Below are 14,406 nucleotides of genomic sequence, written 5' to 3'. Positions count from 1 at the left end.
TCCTAGTACTGTGTGAAGGAGACAGAACAGGAGAGAGAGAGAGAGAGAGAGAGAGAGAGAGAGAGAGAGAGAGAGAGAGAGAGAGAGAGAGAGAGAGAGATAGATCTCGAGATCACCAGGTCAACCAGAGGGAGGAGCTATAGGAGGATGGGCTCATTGTAATGGCTGGAATGGAGTCATATGAAATGGTACCAAACACATGGAAACAACGTGTGAGCCCGTCCTCCCATAGTTCCTTCCACCAGCCTCAGCTGTTTGAAATATCAAAGAAAGACAGAGTAAGGAGCTCAAGCTAACGCACTCACTCTGTTCTTTCTCTCCCCCATCTCTCTCTTGCTCTCTCCCTCTTGCGCTCTCTTGCTCTCCATCTCTCTGTCCCCCTCTCCTCTCTCTCTCTCTTTCTCTCTCTCGCTCTCTCTCGCCCTCTCTCTATCCGCCTCTTTCTCTCCTTCCTTCCTTCCTCTCTCTATCTCTCTTGCCCTCTCTCTGTGTTGCTCCCCCTCTCCTTCCTTCCTCTCTCTCTCTCTCTCTCTCTCTCTCTCTCTCTCTCTCTCTCTCTTTCTCCCCCCCCCCTCTCTCTCCCACTCTTGCTTACTATCTCTACAGCCTCTGTCTCCCCCTCTACTCCATCTGGATATGCCCACTGGTAAAATAAAGAGAGCTTTGTTTAATGACAAGCCTCCCAGTCTCTCACCAAGGACCGGAACCTTGGCCGTGAGGAGCCTCTCACCTCTTTGAGTGGGTTTGTGTCAGACCCAGCCAGATAACAGAAATCCTTGTGTAACAGTGAATAGAACATCATGTTTGGTGAGAAAAAGGTGTTGGAGTTTTTTTTCTGAAGCGTACAGGAGTTTCTCTCTCTCTCTTTTTCTCTCTCTCTCTCTTTCTCTCTCTCTTTTTCTCTCTCTCTCTCTATCTCTCTCTCTCAATTCAATTCTAAGGGCTTTATTGGCAGGGGAAACATGTTTACATTGACAAAACAGCTGAAATAGATAATAAACAAAAGTTAAATAAACAATTAAAAATGAACAGTAAATATTAGGAATAGAGACATTTCAAAGGTCAGATTATGGCTACAGTATATACAGTCTCTCTCTCTCTCTCTCTCTCTCTCTCTCTCTCTCTCTCTCTCTCTCTCTCTCTCTCTCTCTCTCTCTCTCTCTCTCTCTCTCTCTCTCTCTCGCTCTCTCTCTCTCTCGCTCGCTCTCTCTCTCTCTCTCTCTCTCTCTCTCTCTCTCTCTCTCTCTCTCTCTCTCTCTCTCTCTCTCTCTCTCTCTCTCCCGCTCTCTCTCACTCTCTCTCGCTCTCTCTCACTCTCTCTCTCTCTCTCGCTCTCTCGCTCTCTCTCTCACTCTCTCTCGCTCTCTCCCGCTCTCTCTCACTCTCTCTCTCTCTCACTCTCGCTCTCTCTCGCTCTCTCTCTCTCTCTCGCTCTCTCACTCTCACTCTCCCTCTCTCACTCTCTCTCTCTCTCTCTCGCTCTCAAACACAAGTAAACCCAACCAAACCTCTCCACCCCCTCCTCCATTCAATACAGCTTCAGCCTATAGGGCCAATATATCACCCCCACCTCCTGAAACAGCTGCCCTGCTCTACCCTGCAGATGCCCCCCCCCCCTCAGGACCCTCCCATCTCCAGGAATAAAACCTGAACGCTCACCAATCATGCTGATTAATGAGCCCATACACACTGCTCATCTGCTCTGCCTGAATAATGGACTGACTCTCTCATACTGTTGATGCTGGTTAACAGGTTACACTAGTTAGTTAGCTTCATTGTCATCACAACATCTGTTGCGTGGGTTTGCAATGTGTGCGTTTCATTGAGGGTGATACACTTAAATTGCGTTTGTGGCAGTGTTTGCGTTTGTGTGTGTGTGTACCTGTATCCACGTTCATTGTTTTGTTGTCCTTCTCTGCGCGCATGTGCGTGTGTATGTAAATGAGCTCTCCTGGCGTCTGGTAATAACATCTGAGGTTAATTAGTGTGAAATGATTTGTCTCGTTCCTCAGATTCAGGGTCTCCTCTCTCAGTACTTCTCCATTTGGTCCTGCGGTGCCTTCCGCGAGGGCGTCTCCTCTTTCATATCACCGTCGCTCTCGCCACCTCCCCCTCCCCCCTTCCTCTCTCTCCCCCCTCCCTCTGATACGCCACGAATGCTCTTTGTTCATCCGCAGCGTGCACAGCCTTGCATGACAAGGACGTCTGAATGTTGAACGTGGTGTCGTGCGCTATGTGACGGAGGGGAAGGAACCGTGCCACCGCCCACAGGACATAACTGTCTCCCGTGTGTCAGAGTAGACGTCAGTCAGTGTGACACAGCTCTTCCCCTGAAGTCCGTTCAGCCTAAACAGGCCTGTTCGTTGCAGGTAGGCCATGTGGCTTGTGCTCAGTGTAAAAGTCTCCATTACTGCTTGCCTGAGTGGCTTATTTATGAGCCTGGTCGCTAATGCAGCAGTTCGCAGGCAGCCCAGAGATGTCATTAAGACTCAGAGAGAGGGCTGGAGTGGCACGGAGTCCGACAAGGGACAGAGAGCAGGTACAGGAGATTGTAAGGGGGGGGGGGGGTGTTTGTCTCTGTGTGTTATGTGTTCCTATGTGTGTGTGAAGGGCGAAAATAACTGCTATACTATAAATGTGCGGCAGGAGAAGCAGAGAGGAAGGCTTTTACTGATACCATGCAGAAGCTGAGGTAATTTGAGGGAACATGCTTTTCAGGCTGGAGGACTGAGATAAACGTGTCTGTGTGTGTGTGTGACAGAGAGGGAGAGAGAGCAAAAGAGAGAGAAAGGCGAAAATCTGCCCTGGTGTGTGCTCTGACAGGACAGACCCAGCTTCCTTCCCTCTCTCTCTCCAAGGAGCGGCTTTTCAACCTGACATTTATTCTCGGCTATGAGGAGAGAGGTACGTTACAGGGTGAGGGTCTGCAAAATATCTTCATGAGGAAGGGGGGAGGGGAACAGGACCAGAGGGAAAGGAGAGGTGTAAGGAAGGTTAGAGGAAAAAGGTATGGGTTTATATGGAAGGGGGCAGTCGTAGTGGTATGGATGTGGAAGAGAACAGAGCAGAGCAGTGGCATTTGTAGAGAAGTTAAACACTCGCTTTGAGGATGGCGAGCAAGAGCACCAGTATTGAAGTGAGAAGCCGGAGAGACAGGTGAGAGTAGGCCAAAGAGCGGGCGGCAGGGGCAGGTGTCGTAGGGCCGGGGCCTGGCCAGGGTAATGAGTTTGCTCCGTTGCCAGGTGCGTGGGGAGATGAACTCCAGCAGTTGCAGTTGGTGACCCCAAGGCCATGCACCTGCTCCGTCAATTACTGCAGTTGGGCACTGCTATCCTACACAGGGGTAACCCCGGTTGGGGCCAGGTCTGCTTGGAGGTGTGTGTGTGTGTGTTTATTACGCCTATAGGGAGTCTCTACATCCTAGGCAGAGGGAGAGCTTTAGCTTTACAGATATGTAATTATGGATATTGCAGCATGCAAACTGACTTTTAGACTGTGGTCGGTATGGTCCAGGGCAGACTGGTTGAGGCTGTCGAGCCTTTGAGCCCGTATTCAACCAGCCCAGTTGGATCCGTCTGTAGAATGGCAGGTATAGACAGTACCCATGGACACGTTCCGTTGCCAAACATTGTCGACCGTTCCAAAATGTTGCGTCTTGCTGAACACACCCAGGGGGAACTGTGTGAGCAGGCTGTCTGGCGGGGGGGGGGTTAGGTGCTCCCTCTGGCAGCTCTTTGGTACCTCTAGGGGGCCACTGTGAATCACACACCTGGCTCAGTGGCTCTCAGAGATGTGGCTCTTCGAGATGGGCTTATGGAGCCGTTAGCTGACTGTGGAACCATTACCACCCCAGTGCCCCCAGTTTCCCATTGATGAATCACTCTGTCACCATCTTCTCTCTCCCTCCCCCTCTCCCATCTCCATAGACTTGATCTAATCCTGACCAATCGTGCTGGAGCATAGCAATAGGCTCCGTTCCCTCAGGCAGCCTCATAATCAACCCAATTCTACTATCTAGGGTATGTGTGTGTGTGTCTGTGTCTGTGTCTGTGGGTGGGCGTGCAGTGTGTGGGTCTAAATGAATACTATATTCCGTTTTATAATACCTGTAAGGGAATGTGGAGTGTGTAAGCGAGATTCCTAAACAATCATTGATGTCTGTGTATCTCTGTCTTGGATATGCATCTGTGTGTGTGTGCATGTGTTGCATGCATGGCCACAGTATGTGTGGGTCTCAATATACATGTATGAAAATATGCTAATGGTGGAGGAGGAGGGGAAACGGTGTGGGTGGAGTGGGTGGTGTGGGTGGTGTGGGTGGAGTGGGTGGTGTGGGTGGAGTGGGTGGGTGGAAGATATCATGTGTGAATAATGTCTGCGTTGCATAAAGCTTTTTAGTCTTTCTCCATCTTGGCTTTAATTAAACAAATATTTTTTGAACCCTTATTTCACTAGGCAAGTCAGTTAAGAACAAATTCTTATTTACAATGACGGCCTACCACGGCCGAACCCGGACGACGCTGGGCCAATTGTGCGCCGCCCCATGGGACTCCCAATCGCGGCCGGATGTGATACAGCCTGGATTCGAACCAGGCTGTATCTGGTTTGGCTGTTCAGTATGTGTTGGTCATTTTGTGTGTCGTGTCTTCGTGTTAATGTCAGTGTGTGTGTGTGTGTGTGGTTAGTTTGACCGGAGTGTGTCGTGTATTGTGTCTAGTGTGTGTCTTTGTTTCAGTGCCAGCAGATTTCAGGGTCTTGGAGCCAGTCAAGGAGAAACATTTAACAGCAAGCCTTCAGTGACACCCTCCTTTATCTAGCTCCCTCCAACCAATCTCCCTCTCTTTATTTATTGACTAATTGGCTATGGGGCCGGGTTGTCTTACTGCTTGTGTGTGTTTCTGTCATCCTTGGTGTGAAAAGTGTATCTGTAAGGGTGTTTCCTACATGTGTCATTCCATGGCTCTTCATCTGTGTGTTACATTTGATGTGCTTTTTGGACAGAATTCTTCCAGTGTGTGCGTGTGTGTGTGCGCACACACGCACTCCCAGCAGTGTGTCTGTGAATCAGTTTGAGTGCGAAATCTCCATCTCTCACCTCACCTCCAGTGAGTATCTTCAACATCATAGATCATTCATCAGTCTCTCCCTCGTGTTTTATGGAGACTCAGCTCTTAGCCCCGGCAACTCTCCCTCCTCTTTCTATCGAAGTGGTCCTTTCACGGAGGACACTCAGACCCACATTACAGCTGAGTGAAACGTTCGATCCAGCAGTAGAGAATGCTGTCTGACTCCGCGGCGTCTCGCTGGCTTCCAAGATCCAAACTCTGAAGCGGTTCTTTGTCAGATGATGCGATGCAGTGATGCAGTGATGTTGTGCGTTTCTGAGTGCACTCTCTTTTCTTCTTCTCTTGGATTCTCCTCTTGGTCATCTATGCCTTCTTCTAGATCTTCTCCACCTTTTCTCTTTTTCGTGTCACTTTTTCCTCCGGGAAATTCCATTTGTTCTTAGTCTTCACCTCTGCCCTTTTTATTCCTGCTCGCAGCCCCCTCCCTTACCGCTCTCCTCCCTCTCATCCCCCCCCCCCATGTCTCCCCCTCCCTCTCTCCCTTTGTCTAAACTAGGCACTCGATGAGGGCATTCTCCCTGTCTGTCCTCTATGCATATAGTATCAATCCAGACCTTGCGACCCCCTTCCACTTAACTCCAATCTCTTAACCCCAATCTCACATCAATCAACCAAACAATTATCTGCACGAGGTCATAAGTAACCGGGGATTTCCTGCTCAAATGTACTGCTGATGTTGCCACAGTGCCACCGCTGCTACGAACAACCCTGATCCTTTTTAGTTTGATGAAAAGATACCAGGATGATAGTTTTATTAGTATTTACGCTGCAGTACACCAAATGGCAGTTTTGTGGATCAGGGTTCTGTGGTTACATTGTTCATTTTGACGTTTTTGAAAACCTTGGTATTGTATCGTAAATCATCTTCCCCTTTTACAGTGGGCTCCTCCACTATAACCACACACACAGTCTCTGGGCCAGATCTCCGGGCCAGGTCTCCGAGCCAGATTGTTCTGTTCTATGTGCTGTACGATAGGAATCCATTTCACTGTCAAATTGCTTTATTAGCACGAGAGAAGAATGTACAGTACGTATTGCCAAAACGCACTTTGGAAATGGAATGATTCATTAACAACATTGGCATCCTAAAAAAAAAAAGATCAAGATTGTCAACGCAACGACATTCAGTAAAAACAACAATCAAGGATGTGGTTGTGTTACAAATGAAAAGAGGCAAAAAAACATAAATCAACATACGATGGACAGTAGCGAGTCATCCTCGAGTCATGCATTGGTAGTCATGCACCAGGGTTAACTGTATATTATACTGGGCCTCCCATACGAGCCTCTAGAAGTAGGCCATGTCCTCGAATTGATGTGACCTAGAAACAAAGAGTCAAGGAATATTTTCTCTCCAGGTGGTCTGGGGAATCAAGTTTTTTTTTTTTTTACAGGATTTTGTGCGTGTGTGTTCTTGTGTGTGTGTGTGTGTGTGTGTCCTCATCCAGTCACAGTCTTGGCAGTACTGGGAGTTGTGGGAGCCACATCATGTATGTGTTTTCACACAGTCTGGACACTTGATTATCACATTGAATTGTTCATGAACCATGTGCTCCCTCTAATCTCTCTCTCTCTCCCTCTCTCTCTCTCTCTCTCTCTCTCTCTCTCTCTCTCTCTCTCTCTCTCTCTCTCTCTCTCTCCTCTCTCTCTCTCTCTCTCTCTCTCTCTCTCTCTCTCTCTCTCTCTCTCTCTCTCTCTCTCTCTCACTCTATTTCTCTCTCTCTCTCTCTCTCTCTCTCTCTCTCTCTCTCTCTCTCTCTCTCTCTCTCTCTCTCTCTCTCTCTCTCTATTCACTCTATTTCTCTCTTTCTCTCTCTTTCTCTCTCTTCTCCTGTACACAGCACTTTACCCTCTCTGCTGTCACTCTAACCTAGCTGTGTGTTATTTAAAGTGTCTCTGTGTGTGAGCTAGTGTACCGGGCAGGGGGCAGTCACTGTGGGAGCCATATCCAGCCTGACAGAACACACGAAAGCCGCAGAAACACATCAATAATTCACCTTTAATCAAGGACTCAATCGGCCCGCTGAGACCAGTGGCAATGGATGCATTTCCCCTGTTGTGTGTCCATGGCCTCCCGGACTATTCCTCCCATCTTCCACTTCTCTGGTTCTACCTATGTGAGTTGTCTGTGACAGTATGGTTAGAGAGTAGGGCAGACCCCATTTAGTCGACTGGTCTAATGTTTCGGCGATAGACTGTTGGTCGACCTAGGTTGCTTTAGTCAAGCATTAGCAACAAAAAAAGGCACCTGTCTGATTTTTCCACAACTTCTATCTCGAAGGCCATCAAACTGCTAAACAGCCATCACTAACTCAGAGAGGCGGCTACCTACGTTGAGACCCAATCACTGGACACTTTAATAAATGGATCACTGGTCACTTTGAACAATGCCACTTTAAATAATGCCACTTTAATAATGTTTACATATCTTACATTACTCATATCACGTGTATATACTGTATTTTATACATCGACTGCACCTTGCCTATGCCGCTCGGTCATCACTCACCCATATCCTTATATGTACATATTCTCATTCGCCCCTTTAGATTTGTGTGTATTAGGTGGTTGTTGGGGAATTGTTAGATTACTTGTTAGATTTGTGTGTATTAGGTGGTTGTTGGGGAATTGTTAGATTACTTGTTAGATTTGTGTGTATTAGGTGGTTGTTGGGGAATTGTTAGATTACTTGTTAGATTTGTGTGTATTAGGTGGTTGTTGGGGAATTGTTAGATTACTTGTTAGATTTGTGTGTATTAGGTGGTTGTTGGGGAATTGTTAGATTACTTGTTAGATTTGTGTGTATTAGGTGGTTGTTGGGGAATTGTTAGATTACTTGTTAGATTTGTGTGTATTAGGTGGTTGTTGGGGAATTGTTAGATTACTTGTTAGATTTGTGTGTATTAGGCGGTGGTTGGGGAATTGTTAGATTACTTGTTAGATTTGTGTGTATTAGGTGGTTGTTGGGGAATTGTTAGATTACTTGTTAGATTTGTGTGTATTAGGCGGTGGTTGGGGAATTGTTAGATTACTTGTTAGATTTGTGTGTATTAGGTGGTTGTTGGGGAATTGTTAGATTACTTGTTAGATTTGTGTGTATTAGGCGGTGGTTGGGGAATTGTTAGATTACTTGTTAGATTTGTGTGTATTAGGTGGTTGTTGGGGAATTGTTAGATTACTTGTTAGATTTGTGTGTATTAGGTGGTTGTTGGGGAATTGTTAGATTACTTGTTAGATTTGTGTGTATTAGGCGGTGGTTGGGGAATTGTTAGATTACTTGTTAGATTTGTGTGTATTAGGTGGTTGTTGGGGAATTGTTAGATTACTTGTTAGATTTGTGTGTATTAGGCGGTGGTTGGGGAATTGTTAGATTACTTGTTAGATATTACTGCACTGTTGGAACCAGAAGCAAAAGCATTTCGCTACACTCACATTAACATCTGCTAACCATGTGTATGTGACCAATACAGTTTGATTTGATTTGAACTAGTCAAATGTATTCCACACATCTGACTTCCCCTTTGCTTCCCGAGCAAACCAAACATTCCCCCGTTTCGAGTTCATTTGTCACGTTTGTTGTCACGTGTGTAGCGGCGTTAAGAGTTTTTTTCTAACCAATTTATGAATATGATTATTATGATATGCTATAGGTCTTATTGGTCACATGCATGCGATGCATTTAACTTTTTTTTTTAAACAACACATTTATGAATGTGCTGGTGAAGGATTGTCATTTTGATTTCAAGGCGTCAATGATCCTTGGCGTAGGAAAGAATACGTTTGGGAAAGTTATTTCCTGACTTGGCCCCACATTGATTGGGCATACGTAGTAGGCATATCACACTGCCAGTGACGGACTGAGGCATTGCTTACGCAGTTTATCACCTCAACCGCAAACTTCAACTTCCTCCCTATGTTGTTTTATTTCAGTTGTGTTTTGTCCCTTTCTCTTAAGTGGAGGGCTGGAGCACTGAATCGATTCCTGTGGCTCGTCTGTTTCAATAGGGACAGCTCATCTAGCCAGGGCTGCTCGAATACTTCGATATGCAGCTAGGGAATACTCTCTCTCTCTCTCTCTCTCTCTCTCTCTCTCTCTCTCTCTCTCTCTCTCTCTCTCTCTCTCTCTCTCTCTCTCTCTCTCTCTCTCTCTCTCTCTCTCTCTCTCTCTCTCTCTCTCTCTCTCTCTCTCTCTCTCTCTTTCCTTCCTTCACTCCCTCACTCTCTCCCCTCTGATTCTTTCTCTTTACTTCTCTCCCTCCCTTCCTCCTTCCCGCTTTCTCCCCACGTTCTTGTGTCCCCTCCCTGTTTGATTTCTCTGGCCTTATAAAACAGTAGTACAAGCTGTTCTGCCCTGATCATACAGGAGAGTCCTCAGGAGAACTCAATAGATGTTAACGATGACAGTGGTGATTACGTCGAGGTTGCACTGCTCAATGCAAAGCAGAGAAATGGGGAACATGCTCAACTCATCTGAGATCTGTGAACATGGTTTTCTTTGTGGCTGTCTTTTCTTTTTCAAGTTTCAAGTTTTTATTAGTCTGATGTGCAGGATACACGTTGTTACTTGCAGGTTCCTTTTCAACAATGCAACAACAATAAGAAATAGTCAAAGATAAGAATACGAACATAAAGTAAATGGCTCAATAGAATAGACATTTTAGCATAAGTATAATACAGGAAGGCACAATTTATAGTCCAATATTGACATATTTTGGGGAAGCGAGGATTGGGGGGGACAAGTGGTTAAACTGTCCAGTATTTAGCAATCATAATAAGAGTCTGGTAGCATCCGTTTTGATGTGAAGCATGAATGTACAGTTGAAGTCGGAAGTTTATATACTATTAGGTTGGAGTCATTAAAACTATTTTTTTAACCACTCCACAGATTTCTTGTTAACAAACTATAGTTTTGGCAAGTCGGTTAGACACAAGTACTTTTTCCAACAATTGTTTACAGACAGATTATTTCACTTATAATTCACTGTGTAATAATTCCAGGTTGTGGGGGTGCTTTGCTGCAGGAGGGACAGGTGCACGTCACAAAATAGATGGCATCATGTGGAAGGAAAATAATGTGGATATATTGAAGCAACATCTCAAGACATCAGTCAGGAAGTTAAATATTGGTCGCAAATGGGTCTTCAAATGGACAATGACCCCAAGCATACATTCAATGTTGTGCCAAAATGGCTTAAGGACAACAAAGTCAAGGTATTGGGGGGGCATTTGACCCAGGTTAAACAATTTAAAGGCAATGCCACCAAATACTAATTGAGTTTATGTAAACTTCTGACCCACTGGGAATGTGATGAAAGAAATAAAAGCTGAAATGAATCATACTCTCTCCTATTATTCTGACATTTCACATTCTTAAATATAGTGGTGATCCTAACTGACCTAAGCCAGGGAATTTTTTACTAGGATTAAATGTCAGCAATTGTGAAAAACTGAGTTTAAATGTATTTGGCTAAGGTGTATGTAAACTTCAGACTTCAACTGTGTGTGTGTGTGTGTGTGTGTGTGTGGGTGGGTGAGTGTGGATGTGCGCGTGAGTGAGTGCATCTGTGCTATTGCATGAAGAGTCAAGTGTAGGTGGTCGGTCCAGTTCAAGTGGTTCAAGGTTTTTGTCGTGTTTTCTTTGTTTTCTTTATTCTCGCCATATGGGTAATGTTTTGTAAGCTCTCAGCTCGGCACACGCTTTTCCTGGTATCGTATGTTTACTTCCAATGGGAGTCTGTGCTTCTCTATTGTGGGAATGTGTTAAAAGTGCTCTTAACGAAGCGCTTCCATTACTGATCATGTCCTCAATGCTCCAACGAACAGTAGCAGTGATGTCTAGCAGAACAAAGACCAGAGTAACTCACTCAACTCACAAGGAATCTCTTGGAGGATCTGCTACTAGGGAATGTACGCTAATTTGACCCAACGGCATCCGACACTCGTCCGACACCCATCCGACATGCTTGTAACTGAAATTGACATGCTTGTAACTGAAATTGACATATATGCTCCGGTACTTAACTGGCCCGAAGCCCGATTTTAAATCCACTCTAACAGACTAGCAGACTGACCTCGACCCCTCTGCTCCTTAGGAGTTGGCAGACATGCGCCACATCCACTCCAAGGTGAAGAAGCAGTACCAGGACAAGATGGCCGAGCTGGCCCACGCCAACCGGCGGGTGGAGCAGCACGAGACAGAGGTGAAGAAACTGAGGCTGAGGGTGGAGGAGCTGAAGAAAGAACTGGGTCAGGCGGAGGACGAGGTGGGCACCAACACACACCACATTCACTTATACATGGATACATATACAGTTGCCTACGTAATTATTGGGAGCATTTTTTGTTCTTTCGGGTCTATACTCCAAAACGTTGGAGTTTACATCAAACAATCACGTTGAGGTTAAAGGTCAGACTGTCAGCTTTAATTTGAGGGTATTTTCACCCATATCCGTTGAACCGTTTAGAAATTACAGCACTTTTCCTACATAGTCCCCCCATTTTAGGAGAGGTAAAAGTATTGGGACCAATATATTATTTATCATTCATTTTGTATTGGCACAAAATAATGTAAAACGCAACCAAAACAAACATCACTTCTAGAGACACAAGCTTGATGTAGTCAGTGCGTGCTATGAATATGGGACCAAATACTTCACTTTTTGCTACTTTAATAAAAATATAAGTGAATTTGTCCCAATACTTTTGCTTCCCTTAAATTGGGGGAATATGTACAAAAAGTGCTGTAATTTCGAAGCGGTTCACCTGATATGACTGGAAATACCCTCAATGTAATGGCCGTTGGTGGAAGAAGGTGAGGACAAAGGTGCAGCGTGGTTCGTGTTCATCTTTTATTAGTTGAACTGAACACTGAAGAGCAAAACAATAAAGAGCACAACCGAAACAGTTCTGTCTGGTGCAGACACAAAAACAGAAAGCAACTACCCACAAAACTCAGGTGGGAAAAGGCTACCTAAGTATGGTTCTCAATCAGAGACAACGATAGACAGCTGCCTCTGATTGACAACCACACCGGCCAAACAACAAAGAAAAACAAAACATAGAAAATGAACATAGAATGCCCACCCTAGTCACACCCTGGCCTAACCAAAATAGAGAATAAAAGCCTCTCTATGGCCAGGGCGTGACACTCAAATTACACTGACAGAAGATTAATGTCTTTTGGGTGATAAAATCTAAAGAGACCGCATTCCAGAGCATGAGTTAATGTTTCTATAAAATACCTTTGTATCTTTGTCTCGGGGCTCTCAACGAATCATCTGAGGGCGATTATTCGACCAGCCATCATTAACGTAGAGCACTCAATCGGTTCACTTTATATATGTGTGTGTTGTATTGACCTGCTCCCTTATTAATAAGTGAATAAAGATTTAGTTGAAGTATAACTCACACTTGTGTAATAAGTTTGTCTCTCCTCAGTTGATAGTAAGAAAATTAACCACCACAAGAGCCAAAGAAGAAGAAATGCTTCACTGTCCCAACAATTACAGAGGGCAGTGTAGATACAGTACATACTGTCAGTGTTGGGTATTTAGGATTTTGATCCAAAGTATTCAATGCAGAATACTGATTCTGGGATTTGTAGTCCGGTGTGACTGTTTTGCAATGACCGATTTCTCTCTCACACTTTCTCCTCCTTCTCCTACCTCCCTCCCTCTTTTCCTCCATCCCTCCCTCCCGCTCTACCCCACTCCCTCCCTCTCTGCCCCCCCCCCCCCCCCACTCCCTCCCTCCCAGCTGGATGAGGCCCATAATCAGACCCGGAAGCTACAGCGGTCTCTGGATGAGCAGGTGGAGCAGTCAGAGAACCTCCAGGTTCAACTGGAACATCTGCAGTCCCGGTACGACTGATACACACACACACACACACACACACACACACACACACACACACACACACACACACACACACACACACACACACACACACACACACACACACACACACACACACACACACACACACACACACACACACACACACACACACACACACACACACACACACACACAGGGGGAACAAACCCACAGTAGCCTACACACCAAGAAGTGCAGGAAAAGCACACGTCCAATTTCCTACCCTTCTCAGCGGTCTTTGGTGGTGCATGATATTTAATCAGACAGTGTACTACATGGCTGCCATGCTCCTGTTATGAACTAGTTCTCTCAGATATCTTAGCTGGAGGAGATTAGCCCACTGTGAGGCTTGTGTCTTAGTTTGTCAGGCAGGCAGCCCTGCTCACACTAGGCCAGTCTTTCTGTCCCCCTCTCTCTCTCTCCTTCCTTTCTCTTTCTCTCACCCTCCTATGCTCTCTCTCTCTCTCTCTCTCTCTCTCTCTCTCTCTCTCTCTCTCTCTCTCTCTCTCTCTCTCTCTCTCTCTCTCTCTCTCTCTCTCTCTCTCTCTCTCTCTCTCTCTCTCTCGCTCTACCTTATCATTCCACCCGCGTCCCAGCTCATCCACACCGACAGCCAATCGCGGGCTGCCCAGCCATGGTTTACCGTAGTAACATGGAGCCTGCGTGCAGCATAGCGGTGCTGGCCCCCTGTAGCTTAGCAGAGGAGTGACAGGCGTGTTGGCATGGAAACACCTTTGAGGAACACACACACACACACGGCCTCATGGAGCCCTGACAGACCTGGAACAGTGAGGGAGTCAGGCCCCATCAGGCTCCTAGTATAACACTGTACTGTACGTGGATGAACTCGCTCTAACCACATTAACCCTGATTCACGGGTCGTAGCTGGATAGGAGTGGGAATATTAATGCTTCTAAAAAATGTAATATTCATGGATAATGGATTTTGAGATTTAGTGGTTGTCCGCTACCTCTCCCCAGAGTATTTTACTATCCTATCACTCCTCTCTCTCTTTCTGTCATTTCTTTTTCTCCCATCTTTTCCAACCAAATGCCATGTTTTCGTTGATCACGCTCTCACACTCTCTCTCCCCTTGGTTCGTTAAAGGGATAGTGTGACATTTTTGGCAATAAAGCCCTTTTTTCTCCTTACCCAGAGTCGGATGAACTAGCATGCTAGCTGTTCCTATATGCTTCCAGTGATTGCGCCAACACTAGTTATCAATGGCTCCAGAAATGACCTGCACCTTCCTTCAAACTGCACGCGGAGACATAAAATAGTATCCATGAGTTCATCTGACTCTAGGGAAGTAGAAAAAGGAATTGCTAAAATGTCGCACTATCCCTTTAACCAGGGGAATAGTTCCCACCACATCCCAGCCTGTCTGTCTGAGATATAAATAGTC

At 45.7% G+C, this 14,406-nt stretch overlaps 1 protein-coding gene across 1 annotated transcript in view; it reads left to right on the top strand.

Moving 5' to 3' along the window:
- LOC124033884 (coiled-coil domain-containing protein 102A-like) overlaps positions 1 to 14,406 on the top strand; it is an 82,351-nt gene that overhangs the window by 57,085 nt on the left and 10,860 nt on the right. Inside the window, exons 7-8 of the mRNA XM_046346272.1 lie at positions 11,219 to 11,389; positions 12,882 to 12,985. Of these exons, the coding sequence (XP_046202228.1) occupies positions 11,219 to 11,389; positions 12,882 to 12,985 (275 nt within the window). The remainder of the gene's footprint in view (positions 1 to 11,218; positions 11,390 to 12,881; positions 12,986 to 14,406) is intronic.

Source organism: Oncorhynchus gorbuscha, linkage group LG04, assembly GCF_021184085.1.
Source record: "Oncorhynchus gorbuscha isolate QuinsamMale2020 ecotype Even-year linkage group LG04, OgorEven_v1.0, whole genome shotgun sequence".
In the NCBI taxonomy this organism is placed as follows: Eukaryota; Metazoa; Chordata; class Actinopteri; order Salmoniformes; family Salmonidae; genus Oncorhynchus; species Oncorhynchus gorbuscha.
This window is presented reverse-complemented; position numbering and strand designations above follow the sequence as displayed.